The following is a 15,699-nucleotide window of genomic DNA, read 5'->3' on the forward strand; positions in this document are numbered from 1 at the left end:
CTGCTCCTCCATCAGCGTCTGGCACGCTGCAGTCACTGTCAAGGACAAGGCCAGGCTGCAGCGCATCATCCGCTCTGCCGAGAGGGTGATTGGCTGCAATCTGCCTTCCCTCTATGACTTGTTCATCTCCAGGATCCTGAAGCGGGCAAGGAAGATTGTAGCCGACACAAACTGTTTGGTACCCCCACTAACTGACTCTGACACTCACATCCCCAGGATAATTTCAAACACCCTTGCACATCTTTTCTTCTCTTATACATTTGCCACTTAAAAAAAAAAGATACACTTGCTCTAAATTACTGTTATTTGTTTGTTATTTACCATCTGTATCTATTATTGTGCTTTATTGTTATTTTATTTATTGTTTTTATTATATTTCTATAGTTTTATTCTATGTTTATGTGTATTGTTATTGTAAGGCACCTTTCACCCAGTCAAATTCCTTGTATGCTCAATGCACATGGCAATACACTTCTGATTTAGGTTTGATTCAGTGAACTGCTGTTATTTACCACTTAATGGAAAATCGGTCTAATAGTCACTGAAATATAATAGAAAAAAAAGTCTGTCCCTGGGCTGTTTTTTTTTTTTTTTTGCCGTTTCTGTTTGAGTCCGTCTATTTTCTTCGCATTGCACCGCAAGCTTTGCCTCAATTCACCATAAGAAATAATCTAAAAAATGTCATGGTCAATATTTGGAACAAACGGCTCAAGGAACTGTTGAAAGTCTGAATTGAATTTCTTAAAGTTACGGATGACAGAACACAAAGAGGATTGTTCCTGCAGCCATACATTTGGATATGTATCATACAGGCTGTGTAGGAGATGAAATAATGTAATCAAAAATCATCGAGAACAGGTGTTCTTCCCCTGGAGTCATGGCTGTGTGTTATCAACCAGTGTGCTAGCTTGTGCCACTGCTGGGAGGCAGTACCATGAAATAAAAGGCAGCAAGATGTTTGACTGTTTGAACAGCCAACCGTTATTTAGAAGAGTTTATATTTAAGTTGCACAGCTGCGGTGGCCTCTAGCCAGTCACTGCCCTCCTTTGTGTGTTGCTTCCAAGACCATCCGACTAGAATATGACGTCACCACCTTCCTGTGTGACACTGCCACGAGCAGAACACCCACTCTCCAGTATTTCAGGCTTTAATGCTCCCAGTGTGCATAAGATCCTCATTGTCTGATGGCAATCACGCAGGGGGCAAATTGAAATAATGGTTAAATTTCTGGGACAATTAATTATAATGAGATGTTGTAAACAATTATCAAGCTATTATACAATGTCAAATGGTGGGATAAACCACACTATTTGATTAAATAAGTATTATATAATTATATATTTCTGGTGATTTTTTTTGGGCCGAGATCTTAAGACATCAAACTGTACCGTTAGAATTAAATAGCTTATACAATATTTGAAAAACAAATATTTGGCATGTTTTATTTAATTATATTTAGGATTTAATTGGTGACATTCAATTGAATACTAATACTACTTCAATAAACATACTTTAAAAACCCTTACTAAAGTGTATATTCATAAAATAATCACACAAATACAAAAATATATATACAAAAACACACTTCTCACTTTTTAACTGTTACAATGGTTGTAACTATTGGGTGAAAAATAAATAGTAAATGACTTAAAAATTATATCGCAATAATTTCCTTTTACTTGTCTTCTGAATAGAATCCTATATCATTTTGAGAGCAAATGTTATTTTACCATAACATGGCTCCGGACTGACAAATGCGAGGTGTAAGTTGTGGAACCTTGGTTCCGCTGGGGTTTGTTTCCTCACGGTACCCGTTTGCAAACACCGTGATACTTCCTGTTAGAATTCTCACCAGAGGCGAACCACAGAAGCTAAACAATTGTATCAGCTTTTGCACAACAACTATTAATGTAGCGAAAATACTGTTCAGCAATAATGATTCCGTACACAGTCAACATCAAACTCGCGGCTCGGACGTTAACTGGCACTCTAAACTTGCAGAATAAAACCGCTGTAGACTGGTGAGTACGGCGCCTCTTCCGTTAGCATAGTTATGTAGCTCTGCTCCTCGTAACCTCGTCAAGACGCGCCGATGATGAGAGATGATGATGTTCACGAGCTGCTAATTACATTGTATGCGTTTACTCACGCTACCTGCGAGGATGGCAGTGACCATCGATGCCGATAGTGTAGTTTTATTTATTTGTATTAACAAAATAGAGAAATGTGTAACGCTGTGGAATCTGGTGTCATGTGATGTGGTGTGGTGTGACAGCTCGCTGGGCCTGCTGCTTGTCCTTCACCCCCATCTTCCCATAGCAATCCAGCAGGGAACGTGTTGTTGCATTGCTTGTGATGAAACTCGCTTCAACCAGACCTGACATATTCCCGTTTCCTCCAAGTGTTCCACATAATGCACATGAAGCTCGCAGATATTCCAATTTACATTTTTTATTTTATTTTGTACAATTATTACAACTGAGACCTACCACTGCATTAATCACCTTGGATAGGAACATTCAGTGTCACTGTTTTGGATGTTTTTCACCTGAGACATAATTTCTTCCAAATAGTGTAATCTCGCCCCTGCAGCTACTTTTTTTTTGTCCTCTTATTGTTCCCATATTTTGGTTTACACACACTTCCTCCAGCTGTGTGTGTTGCATCAGCTTGTTGCACCAGAACTCATTAATCGATATTCTGTGTATCGAAAAAAAAATGCTGATATTGTATGCACATTGAAGGGTGATAGTTGCAGACATGAAGTGGATTGATGATTGATGTTGGCTCATAAAAAAAAATAATAATAATAATACAAAATGCTTGACATGTCAACATTTCCTTCATGAGGTTCATACAGGTCATCTGTATGGAGCATTTGATTCAACTGATGATTCGTTGTTCATTACTGGGCACTGATGATGGTGACATTAGGTTTCCTGTTATCCCTTGATGTAGTCATGTATTTTATTATGTTTTGTACCTGAGTACTGTGCCTACGTATGTATGCATTGTTTTACGTCTTACCTGGCTGCCCTATAAATTTCCCCTCTGAGACAATTGAGTTGAAGAGCGCTCAGTGACTCACAATGGCCTTCCCTCTTCCTATCATTCTCTCTGAATTCCATTGACTGTAGGGGCTGGCAGGGGCTGATCGCTCAGGGATGTCACTCCAGTATTCTCATCATCGACCCAAAGACGTCTCAGACCATCCAGGTGTTGGAGAGGCACAAAGCCAATGTGGTCAAGGTGAGTTTCCTACGTAAGCTGCCTTTCATCCGATCGGTTTACTTGTTTATATCTTATTTTTTTTCATCACTCTGATGGTTATTTTCTGAACCGTTTAGCCTATAAAATGTCAAAAACTTGTGAAAAATGCCCATCACAATGTCCCACACCCCAAAGGGATGTCCAACCATCCAAACCCAAAGGAATGTCATTGAGGACCAGAGAAGCAGGAGAAGCAAATATTTCTATCTGAGAAGCAGGAAATGGAGCATTCTTGGCATTCTTGCCTGATATTCTCAATAATAGTTGGAACAATTAATATATTCTTGAATTTAACTAATCAATCAATTGAACAATAATTGTAGCCCTGCTCCTTAGGCTACAAAATATAATGTTATATCTATCAATGAGTACAAATAATAATACACTTTTATATCTATATACATTTTTTTTAAACAAAGCATACAAATATATATATTGACAATATATAAATATCAGACAAACAATGATAATACAAATCCATTTAAAATAGTTTAAAAATATGTCAATAAGTAAAATAAAACAATATAAGATAATTTCAATATTAATCAAAATAAAAGGTATTAAAATAATGTATTTGTATATAGATACAAGTGAAAAAGTCATGCCACAAACCCACACATAAGTAAAGCTGTCACATAAAAAGGTTAAACAAATAGGTTAAAGATTATTGTGACAAATCTGTCTAATGGGAAAAGAACATGTGGAATTTCTGTTTTGGGACACTTATTTATCTTCTTTGCTTTTTAGCTCTTCGCCAATATCAAATCTTTATTTTGGAAGCAACAATGCACCACTTAAAGTCAGCAGTGCGGTTTGTAAGCTTTAGATGTCTTTGGTGCACTTACGGTATATGTCACGCTGTATGTCCCTTTATATGTCAGTCTCTGTTGCTTTCCAGGTGCAACACAAACACACACCTGCTGATGGAGTAATATTTCATCACCCGGCGTAAACATTAGCTTTGTGTAACCTTGAGTTTTTTTTTTCATCCCCCTCTGGCAGACACATTCAGCTCTGCTTAACTTGTGTAAAGGTTGCTCCTGTATTGACGGATAGTCCTCTTTAGCGTATGTGTGTGCGCGTTGGCGTATCCACATGTTTGATGTCTCAGTGTTTTGTAGAAGGGTAAATAATGGGCAATAAATCCCATGGTGATTATCAGTGTGCAGGCTCAATCTGAGGCTCTCGTTTTTCACTCCCAAGCGCACCTTAATCTTGTAAAGCACCGCGGCGACAGCGGCGGGCCATTGCTCACCACTTGGCCTCGCAAAGGAAAGCTTGCTGAATTGAGGAAAAGAAAAGCAAGAAGTAGCCTCAGTAAAGAGCATGCCTGTTCAGCAACAATTCCAGATACAAGATCAATTATTGAAAAACACCAACTTGTTCATAGAGCCATTTGTCTTTGCAAGTATAGAGCCAACATAGGCTGCATATAAATGTTGTGTGTTTCCTGCTTTTTTGTTTAGTTTCTTCCTTCAGTTCTCTGCATCTCTCTCGACTCGCCCAACATTTAAATGAGTCGTAGGTATTAGTTAAAACCTGTACAAACACTAATACCCTGCCATACCTGTTCTGGAGAGATCTACCGTGAACCCTTTGCACCAGCGTGTCGAGTCAAATGCATCATCTACTGCTTCAGATGGCAAAATGTGGCAGTCTTGTAAAGTTTCCATAACGACTGCCAGACATTCTGCATGTGTTCTGTGATTGACAGGTGAGATGGTCCAGGGAAAACTACTACCACAACGTGAGCTCTCCCTACTGTCTGCGGCTGGCTTCAGGAGATGCCTCGGGGAAGATCATCGTGTGGGATGTGGTCAGCGGCACCGCCCATTGTGAGATCCAGGAGCACTCGAAACCCATCCAGGGTAAGAGCCCCCCCCCCCCCCTCCCTTCATGGAGGCTTAGGTTGATTCCCTATCCATCAGCACTGTACAGCATATGGAGCTGTTGGCTATTTGTTTTTGTTACGGCGCTCTTACCATCTCTCTAGCTGTCTTTCCTCACAGCGCCCGCTACGCCTCCGTTCTCCTCGTTCCCTCATTCTTCTCTCTGTCTTTCTCGTTCTCTGCCAGACTTGGAGTGGCTGTGGAATCAGGACGCGTCCCGTGATCTGCTGCTCGCCATCCACCCTCCCAACTACATCGTCCTGTGGAACGGAGACACGGGCACCAAGCTGTGGAAAAAGAGCTACGCTGAGAACATCCTCTCCTTTTCTTTTGACCCCTTTGACTCCTCCAACATGGCGTGTAGGTGAACGACGCTGTCCAAAAGCAACGACAGTATGCGTCTTCTTTTTTTTTTATGCGCACATATGTGCGTCACGTCTCCATATTGTAGCTGGGTGCATTTAGATTTACTATTCATCAAGCTCACACACATCGGAGATACTGCACCGGCTCTAAAAAGATGCATCACATTCAGTTACGCTAACCGCCGGTAACATCTAATTTTCCATACTTCACTTATAAAGGGGAAATTGATACTTTCTCAAGAGACAGATGCTGAGTTGCTAACTCGATACTGACAGCTGTTATTAGCATATGTGTGTTGACACATTTTTTATTATTTTTCTGGGCAGTGCTGACCAGCGAGGGAATCGTCTTCATCACAGACTTTTCCCACTCCAAACCACCGGGCAACGCCGGCAAAAAGGTCTACATCGCCAGTCCCCACGCAAGCCCCGCCCACACCAAGCCGGCCCCGACTGCCGCACCGGTCCCCACCGGAGCCAAGAAGGCCCTCAACAAGGTCAAAGTGCTCATCACCAATGAGAAACCCACGTGAGTTGTGACGTGTGAATTCATTGATTGTAATAATTAGATTTCTGAAATTTGTCAGAAGTCAGCCTGTCTGCTTCCTGGTTTGAATTATACACTTCTTTTATTCTCTCCGTAACTTCTGCTGCTCTTTCCCCCCCCTTTTCAATACATTGGCTGACCGGTTGAAAGTGAACTCTATTTGTCACTCCTGAGGCATCTTATAGAGCAGTGATTTTCAACCACTGTGCCGTGAGAGATAGTCAGGTGTACCGTGGGAAAATGTCCAATTTCACTTAATCGATCCAAAAAAATATTATTAAGTTGTTGTTCAGAGTCTGAGCCTGAAATATACTGGCTTGCCTAGTAATTAAATACTCTTCCATGCCAGTAGGTAGTGCAATAATTACCTGCTGTATTATGCTACAATGTGACATGTTGTAAGCTTTTGGGTTGTTGGTGTGCCGTGGGATTTTTGTATTGTAGAAAATGTGCCACAGCTCAAAAAGGTTTGAAAAACACTGTCATAGATGGATCAGATGGGACGTTTCTCTGGCAGGCTTTGATGTGTGAAAACAAGAATGCAATTTGGTGTTGCCTAAGTTTGTTTGTTGTTTTGTTTGTTCAACCATCAAGATTTGAGATTGATCGATTTGAAGTTAAAATCTTATCGATTCAAGCCTAGGTCTGGGGATAAACCAAAGCAATTTGTCTCCACGTCTTCTCAATCGCACAACTCCTAAGAAGGAGTGACGAGGCTCGTTTTAATGTCATTAAGTGACAAACTTGTGAAATTCTATAAGCCGTGTTTTTTCATTAAGTTGCGGCGGATCAGCGACCAAAGGCTCGTCTGATGTGCTAGCAGCTTCCTGCCTGAGCGGTTGTGACTGTCAGACAGGCTTATTTATAGCAGCAACACCGTTGCCTACTCCGTCCACCTACTCCGCCAGCTCTATTAACAAACACGGCATTAATCTTACTCGTCTGCCTCACCTTGTCCATTTCACTCTCTGTGACGCCTTCTTCGCTCATCTTTCGAGGCGGTGTGTAATCAGCCCCCCAGAGAACGCTGTGTTCCGTCAGACCGTCTTTGTGGGTCTGTTGTGGGTGTTTATCATGTTCACTGTCCTCAGAAATGCGTGAATACAGTACTATATTATACACTTTAGTGTCTCATGAGGCATTCATTGATCTGGTTGTTTAGCCAGCACAGATTTGATGATCGACATCGTTCTGCTCATTCACAAACGCACTTGGACATTGTTTCAGAAATGTAATACCTATGAATCACTTATCTTCAAGATATTTTGTGGGTGGGTGTGTGGTGCGGCAGACTCTGCCTCAAATGATGATGACTGTATGTAGAGGTTCGATTCATTCCTTAGATGATAACAAAATAGTTTGATTCTGTGAAAATCTTCAAATACATCGGTGAATATTTATCTATGGCTAGGGTGAGAGTAGCGTAAGGACAAAGGAGAACTTGAAAAACATTAAATAACATTTAAAAAACATTTTTTTACAGACACCTGACACTAAGAAGATCACCTTTTTCTAAACCAAAAACCTACTCGGCTATTTGATCAATATTACAAAAGATCAGCGATCTGAAGTTCAGATTTTTTCTTTAGCCTTGTTTCGTCTTGTTTTTGCCGCAGTGAGAGTTTGAAGTTTGGTTTCATTTTTTTTTGCGGCCCCATTCCAGCTGCTGATGTTCGTCATGTGCACATCCAAGCCAAAGTCAGCCTGCCAGTATCAAGTTGTGTGTGTGTGTGTGTGTGTTTATTCTGAATTGTCTATAGACATGAGAAGGTTCAGCTGACGTGACTGAATAATGTATTATACCAGTGTTTGATTTGATTGTCCTCGGGGTCATTTAGGTTTATTGAACACGATTAAACAATAGAAGCCGGGAAGGTCTTTGAAAACCCGAGCTCGCCTCCGGTGCGATCAAACACACCTTAGCACAACTCCGTGTGTGTGTGTGTGTGTGTGTGTGTGTGTGTGCGTGCGCGCACGTGTTCATGTGTCAGTACGCATAATGCTCCACAGACTTCTGCAACCTTCATGGCTTATTCAGAGCTAAGACGGAGTGAGATGTGAGGAGCGTGTGATGTTTTGGTAATTGTACAGCTTAATATTTTGTGATGGTTTGGGGTTACAAGACTTTCTCCTCTCTTTTTCTTGTTTTTTTTTCCTCTTTCTCTCTGAATCTAAGACACAGAAGTCTCTTTTACTGTTTCCTTCTGATGTTCTGCCTTTGATGCCTCAGACATGTCTGGCCCTTTCGCCGCCTCGCCTGTCTTCAGTACGCTGCTACCAGTGTGATTTAGCTCCGCAACTCCTAAAGGTTCCCCTTTTGAGTCCATTTTATCTGTTGCGCCCCCTTGTGTTATAAAGTTTGTCTCTCCTTTATTTGATCTCATGGTGACTTAGAGGAATGAAGCTGAAGGAATGAGTTTTTGCCACGGGCCCGCTCATAAACTTTGTGAAAATCAGCCTTCTGTTCCTTCTTGATTGAACTGCAAAGCATTTGTGACTGCTTTGTTGTCTTATGGGGGATCGAACCTGGTTGCTGCCACGGATGATAGTCTTTGTAATTCATTTTTAATAACAGACTTAGCAAAACGTTTTTACGACACACAAAATCACACAGGGGATTTTGCTTCTGACGCTGCCAATACCTTCTCAGTTCATCAGCCTCCGATCATCAGACAGAACTTTTCAGTTCTCCTCCATTTGCTTGAGACTCTCAGAGGTAGCAACAGTAATAAGAGATTCATTCAGCCTTCTGCACCAGACGACGCAAATAGAGATCAAATTCATCCTTGAAATGAGACAGTATTTTTTTTTTTTTTTTTTTTATTAAACTTGTTTTAAGACTCTCATCCATCATCATATTGGCGTATTTGCATATTTCATATGCGTGTGTTGATACGGCAGAGTCTCATTATGTCTTTGGTGATGTGTGTGTGCTGAATGAGACTTAATCATTTCTAGTCATTAAAATGTACCTTTTTGCTTCTTGTGTTCAAATATAAATATACTGCACACATGTTTTGTGCAAAGGTTTTTGCAAAACAATTCCCTTATCCTTAGGAGGGAAAGTAAATTGCTCCCCAAATTTCTTTACCTGTTTCAATGCCTTCCACTCTACCTTCCTAAGTCTTATTTTAAATGTATTGACAAAGCTTTAACCTCATTTATATGGAATGGCAAGAACCCTAAAATACATATGGAGCTCCTACAGAGGCCTAAACTACAGGGAGGGCTTGCTCTTCCTAATCTTTGCTACTACTATTGGGCAACAAATGTCCAAAAAATTACTTATTGGCTTCATGCTCCAGATACGAACTGGTGTCACTATGAAGCCAGATCCTGCAGTTCAACAGCTCTGGTCTTCCAGTTTCTATATCACATTTCACAAATAACCCAATCGTCATCAACACCCTCAACATATGGTTTCAATTTAGACGGAACTTTGGTTTTAAATAGGGCTGCAACTAACGATTATTTTAATAATCGATTAATCGGTTGATTATTTTTTCGATTAATCGATGAATCGGATAAAAAAAGCAAAAAAGCATTAATTTCCAACCCTTTGTTCAAAAACTGAAGTGACAGTGCAAATTCACAGTGCAAAACATGTTTCAGAAAGTGCACAAACAGGTTGCTCCTTGAACATCCCTGAGCTGTTAATTAAAACAATTAAATTAAAATGGACTAACACTAAAAACATACACATGTATGCTTTACATCTGCCAAATGTGAGCCCTTTTTTTTTTTTTTTACTGTAATTGATCTCCTTGGAGCAGAGGCTGCTTTAGCATGCCCTGCTTTATCAATATGTATGAAGCACTGGGACTGGGAAGCTGTACTGCTCCTCTCACGTCTGTTTGGACCTCAACCTCCAGGCCCAGCTCCACCTCATCTCAGCTCTGCATCAAGCTGCGCTGCATATAGAGTCCTCTTCCTTAAACTATTTCATTCTGAGCCTCTTACGACCACGAACTGACGTTGTTGGCTAAGCCCAACTACGTGATTTGATTCAGTCTACTTTGAGTAAAAAACAACCTGCAGCCAGATCCGCCAGTGTGCCGATTAAACGTTAACGAGTGACAGCGTGAACTGAACCAGACGGGGGGTTACGGCATGTTTCATCACGTTACGGTTTTCTACAAGCAAGACTGAACTGTAACGGAACATAACGTAACTTTAACGACAACACACAACCCAAACACGTTAGCTAACGTGATAGCAAGCTGACTAGCTTCCATTAACAACAAGTTTGAGGGAAATGAAGCCGCTGTAGACGCTTAACGCTGATTGGCCAAGACTCGACTCGTCACATCCAAGATGTTCTATTTTTGCTAAGATCACGACTTCAGCGTTTCTCAGTCTCTCACTCCAATCTCAGACACGCTGGCGGCCCGTTGCTCTGCTCTTTTTTTTTTTTTTTCTCTCCGCGACTTTATGACTGCCGTAATAATCGCGCGACACAACGAATCGATAATGAAATTCGTTGCCAACACTTTTGCTCATCGATTTTATCGATTCGTTGTTGCAGCCCTAGTTTTAAATATCTTCTTAACATAAGCCCTATATGCAATAACCACTTCTTCCACCCAGCTAGAATGGATGTGTTTAGGTGCGTGTATGTGTGCAGACGTCTGGCTCGGCGAAATGAGGTGACCTCTTTTTATTTATTTATTTTCCTATACTCTAGGTGGGTGTACCAGTGGGTGGGTATGTTGTATGTTTGTATATGTCAAGAAAAAGATGGAAGTGTCAGTTGAAATGCATGTTTGCCATGTTATGTGTCTACCGACATTTCCAAATAAAAAAAAAAATTAAAAAAAAAAAAACAAGTATGCAAAACAGCGGCAAAATGTAGGAATACCTTTTTAGTTTATCAATAAACAGATAAATGGCCTTCAGGCTTTTTGACTTTTTCCGAGTATACTTTTTCGAGAAATGAAATGAAGTGAAGTTCCTCTTTCTGCTTCGTAGTGCGGAGGCGGTGACGTTGAACGACTGCCTGCAGCTGTCCTACCTGCCATCCAAGAGGAACCACATGCTGCTGCTTTATCCCAGAGAGATCCTCATCCTGGACCTGGAGCTCAGCCAGACGGTGGGCGTGGTGGCCATCGAGCGCTCCGGGGTGCCCTTCGTTCAGGTGAGGCCGCCGCACGCACGTCCAGGCAAAACCTGCACAACTGGGCTCTCGGCAAAGCTTGAAGTTCGTGGAAATCGCAAACCTAAAATGAGGGAACCTTTGTTGTTTTTGGTGGAAAGAAGATGGCTAATTAGCTGCTAATTGGCTCTCGTCCTTTTTTTTCTTCTTCTCTCTCTTCTAATGGGTTGGAGTGTGATGGAGAGGCATTCCCGCTGTGCTGCTGGAAGTTGTCTTTGCATGACAGTGACGTCTTAGTTGGTGGGATAAATGCAGAGACCACTGTCTCGCTCCAACGCGCTTCCTACATCCCCATCTTTCCCTCCCCTCGAATGAGCACAGTACACAATTTCTACTTGTATTACATTACCCGAGGGGCTTTACCTTTTCTTATATGGATGAATCTTCCAGCAGGCCAATTCTCCCTGCCATGAATGATACAGTTCTCCACTCTTCATCCACCCTCTCAGTGCTCTCCTCACTAAAGTATGACGGCTGCACTGTGCAGTCCTTAGCTACAGTAAAAAAAAAAAAAAATCACCAGCCTCCATACCGTCTAACTTCACGTGAGCTTCTATTGTCTTATTCAGCAGCTCCGGTGACCTTTTAGGTGCCAGTCCCCTTCTTTTGGAGTCTGGATTTCTAATTAGAAATTGATGAAAGCGGTGGTGGTGTTAGATAGAGGGTTAGTCACGGCTGCAGGGCCTGTAATGGAACAGAAACGGTCTCTTAATGTCACTGTTCACTCCCAACTCTTGTCTGTGAGCGTATAGCCATTGGGGTGGCTTGCCATTACGGGGAGGAGGTCTCACGGTTTTTCACTGTGGTAGTTCTATTCATTTTGAGCCATAATATGCCCTTGGAAATATGTAACCTTCAAAGTAATTCCTGCATGCGGACGCGTGGACCAGTTTACTGCTCCTTGGTTCATCACTGCAGACAGTTGACATTTTCCGTGTGCGTGGAATTGTGTTCATTCTATATTTTTCCTTGCACTTCCATAAATCATACTTATTTGGGGTTGTCAGAGATTTTAATAAAAGTGTCCGTGGTTAAACGGCGCAGAGGTGGAGAACAAACCTTTTGTAGCCGAGGAGGAAGTCCTAAAGTCACAGAGCAGGAGCAGTCGAGGTATTACTCAGCCGCCCAGTCTGTGTCCGGCCGACACCTCCCTCCTCTAAGTGTTATAAAGTGCTTGTCACACGGACAATTTGCATGACTGATGACACGGCTTCAGCAAAAGTCCAGGCTGGAGTGCAGAAGCTCCCGGAGCCAAGGAAAGACGGGGAGGTGCGTCTACGCTACATACTGTCAGATTTTGCCCATTCATCAGGTTCAGATGTTCAGGAGCTGAACATCTGAAGTGGTGGTGAGGATCTGGGTTTTAAATGATTAGTTGATGCTCCAAACTGAAAAATGGAAAATGCCATATAATTACTAAAACTGTAGGCCATAATCCAAAATGTGCTCTTCTGTTTGAAATTCCAATAATACACTGAGCACTGAAGATGTTTTCGTCTTCATGATGTTGCTTAGTGCAGTCAATAAATCAGTGGAGGCCTTCTGCTTGTTTCTTTCAAAGAGCGTGCATTGAGCCGGAATACTTTCATTATCACATGCAGTCAGTTGTTAACATAATGACTAATATATATATGTTATTATAATTATTATACTATCTGGAGCTAAAGTACTTAATTGATTAGTCCATTAACGGACAACTGTTTTCACAGTTGATCCAAAACCTTTCAAGTAAAATCACCAAACTTTCCTCATTTCCAGCTTTTCCAGTTTGCAAGTGCCAGTTGCCACTTTTTGAGTCTTCAAAAGATAGTTGGCAAACTTGCTTCCAAACACCGTCACATGTCTCTCTCTCTCTCTCTCTCTCTCTCTCTCTCTCTCTGTGTGTGTGTGTGTTTTCAGGTGATCCCCTGCGCTCAGCGGGACGCCCTCTACTGTCTCCATGAGAACGGGTGCATCACCCTCCGAGTGTGCCGCTCCACCATCACCCAGGAGGAAACGACAGGTATGAAACACACACACACACACACGGTAGCTGTACTGTACTCACTCACTAACCGCTCTCCCTCCTGTGATGTCCTCCAGTCATCATCTCCTGCAGTCAGAGCTGGAGTGTTCTCTATGCTCCAGCGCATGTAGCCCCTTAGTCTCATTTATCTTTGGCTTTGTGTTGAAGGCCAATGGGAGTCCATTGTGGACGAATCTCTCTCTCTCCCTACTCTCCTTGCTGTCTCCTCCACGCTGCTCGTTTTTCTTTTCTTCCTACCGTTTCATTTTGTGAGTCATTTGTTCGCTTATTTCCTGTCTTCTTTGCTCATCTCCTTACATAATTCATCATATCTCTCTCTACTCTGTTCCCCTTCTTTCCTCTCACTTCTTCAAAATGATCTTCGGCGCTCCCTCAATCACACTTTCTCCCACTCTTTATCTACTTCCCCTCTCTGCTTCCATTTCCTTGATTATTAACATCTGTTCAATGTCTCCTTCCATATTTTCTCCTTCTTTTCCTCATCCTTATTTCTGTCCCCTTCCATTCATGTGTGCACAAATTTGCTCTGATTCCATTTTCCCCCCCACACCTCCTAACCCTCTAATACTTTCTCTCCCCACATTCTCTCTCCTCGACCTCCTCCTCTCCGCCAGACCCCGAGCAGAATGTGTACGAGCTCATGTACGACCTGCGTTCTCAGTGCGATGCCATCCGAGTCACCAAGACAGTCCGGCCGTATCGCATGGTCATCTGCCCCGTCAACGAAAACAGCGCTGCGCTAATGGTCAGCGACGGCAGAGCCATGCTGTGGGAGCTCAAAGCCCACCCCGGCAAGGCTACAGTCAATCCTAGGTACACGCACACAAACACACGGAAACACACGGATAATTCTGCAAAGCTACATTACATTTTTGTGGCTGAAATAGCAGGGAGAGGTAACTATTAAAAGTTCTGAATACTTTTGAAAACTGACTTTAAACATAATCCCCTGACCTAAATTTAGTCTTCTATGTAGGGTGGGGTGCACAGAGTTTAGCTATCATTGATGAGCCCTGCTCCCCTTTGATGGAGCACTCCCCTGCTGAAGTCGAGGAGACAGTTGTGTATTCTCTGTAGTTGGCTTCCTGCGCGAGACAGGGAGCGGTTTGTCTGCCTGCGAGCAGCCAAAACTGAATTTATTTTGGGCGAACAAGAGAAATCTCGGGATGAGGGACGGCATGCTTTTGCTTTTTGCCACATTGTGGAATTATCTCATTATAGCCTTGTTTGAATTAATTTTCTCTGCAGTCTCAGACGGATGGGCTTTCTATTTCAGGACCACTGAAAAGATGGCGCTTGTCTTTCGCGCCACACTAAATCGATAAGCTGACGCTTCCTTGTTGTTTTAACATTCTTGTGCTCGGTGTCTCCAGACGAATCCCATGAAGGTGGTTTGGCCCAGGTTTGATATCCTGACATGAATTATAATTCCTGTTGCATTCTCTCCGTGAGGTTGCGTCGTCACAGTGTGCCAAGCGTGCAGAGATAAATTAAAGAAGAGTCATGTGGGGTGTAACAGTTCCCTTTGCTCTACTTGCTCAGTTATAAGCTGCTTAGCAGTCATGGGAATATTTCTTTTAAGCAATCATTTCTGTTTTGTTTATTTTGTATTTTTATTGAGCTGCCTCTAATCAATAAAGGGAATCAGTAGACGTGTCGTCCCCCATAAATGTTGCTATCTCTGTCTGGTTTTAGTAATTTATTAAAAGTTGGAACCCATTCATCATTCCCAAACGCAATATTCATTCATCACTCTCCATTCTCTTGGTTTCTGTAACGGCCTGGTTTTCAAAATGACTAATAATCACTCTCTCTCCCCCCCCCAGTTCCGGTCTGTCGCCGCTCTACATCCCCGTGTCATTTTGTGGATCTCCGCTGGGTCCAAACCAGAAAAGGATTCAGGATCTCTCTCTCAACAGCATGATCGGTAATTTTACACATCACTATCAGCACCATCCAGCGAGCACCAGACATGTTGGGATTTCCAATGTGAGTTTGGAGTGGCCAAGGCAAAAATGGCCCACACAGTGGGCAGAAAGTGAATACGCTTCACATCCTGTTGTCTGCAAATCTCATACATTAAAGTACCAGCTACTACCAGTGTTTATGGGCACAAGGTTTGCACACTATCATCTGGAGATTTTTTCCCCTTTTGACCTTACCTTCATCCCATTTTCTGTCTTTTTCAGACCTCCTTAGTTTATTGTAATTGTTTAATTCTAATTCATGTCAGAACATTTTTAATTGAACATAATCTAAAAAGTGGGTGTACTTTATCTATTCACAGCATATCATTTCTTCTTTGTTTATCTTTTATTTGTGTGTGTGTTTGTGTGTGTGTGCCTGGCCCTCTTATATTTTACTGTACTTCAGGTAGTTGGCACCCCTTCCCTTTCTGCTTTAATGTGCGACTGTTGCTTTCTCCTCGGCGCTCTACACAGGTCAGCGT

General features: G+C 42.2%; 1 protein-coding gene across 2 annotated transcripts in view; it reads left to right on the forward strand.

Moving 5' to 3' along the window:
• Positions 1-1,936: 1,936 nt before the first annotated feature.
• Positions 1,937-15,699, forward strand: part of wdr11 (WD repeat domain 11) — a gene marked incomplete at its 5' end in the record, with an annotated part of 44,450 nt that continues 30,687 nt past the window's right edge. For both annotated transcript variants that reach the window (XM_079229435.1, XM_079229434.1), the window contains 9 exons: positions 1,937-2,022; positions 3,139-3,250; positions 4,986-5,139; positions 5,347-5,520; positions 5,853-6,054; positions 11,041-11,206; positions 13,124-13,226; positions 13,865-14,063; positions 15,077-15,177. In XM_079229435.1, the coding sequence (XP_079085561.1) occupies positions 1,937-2,022; positions 3,139-3,250; positions 4,986-5,139; positions 5,347-5,520; positions 5,853-6,054; positions 11,041-11,206; positions 13,124-13,226; positions 13,865-14,063; positions 15,077-15,177 (1,297 nt within the window). The remainder of the gene's footprint in view (positions 2,023-3,138; positions 3,251-4,985; positions 5,140-5,346; positions 5,521-5,852; positions 6,055-11,040; positions 11,207-13,123; positions 13,227-13,864; positions 14,064-15,076; positions 15,178-15,699) is intronic.

This window comes from Taurulus bubalis, assembly GCF_910589615.1.
Source record: "Taurulus bubalis genome assembly, chromosome: 14".
Lineage (NCBI taxonomy): Eukaryota > Metazoa > Chordata > Actinopteri > Perciformes > Cottidae > Taurulus > Taurulus bubalis.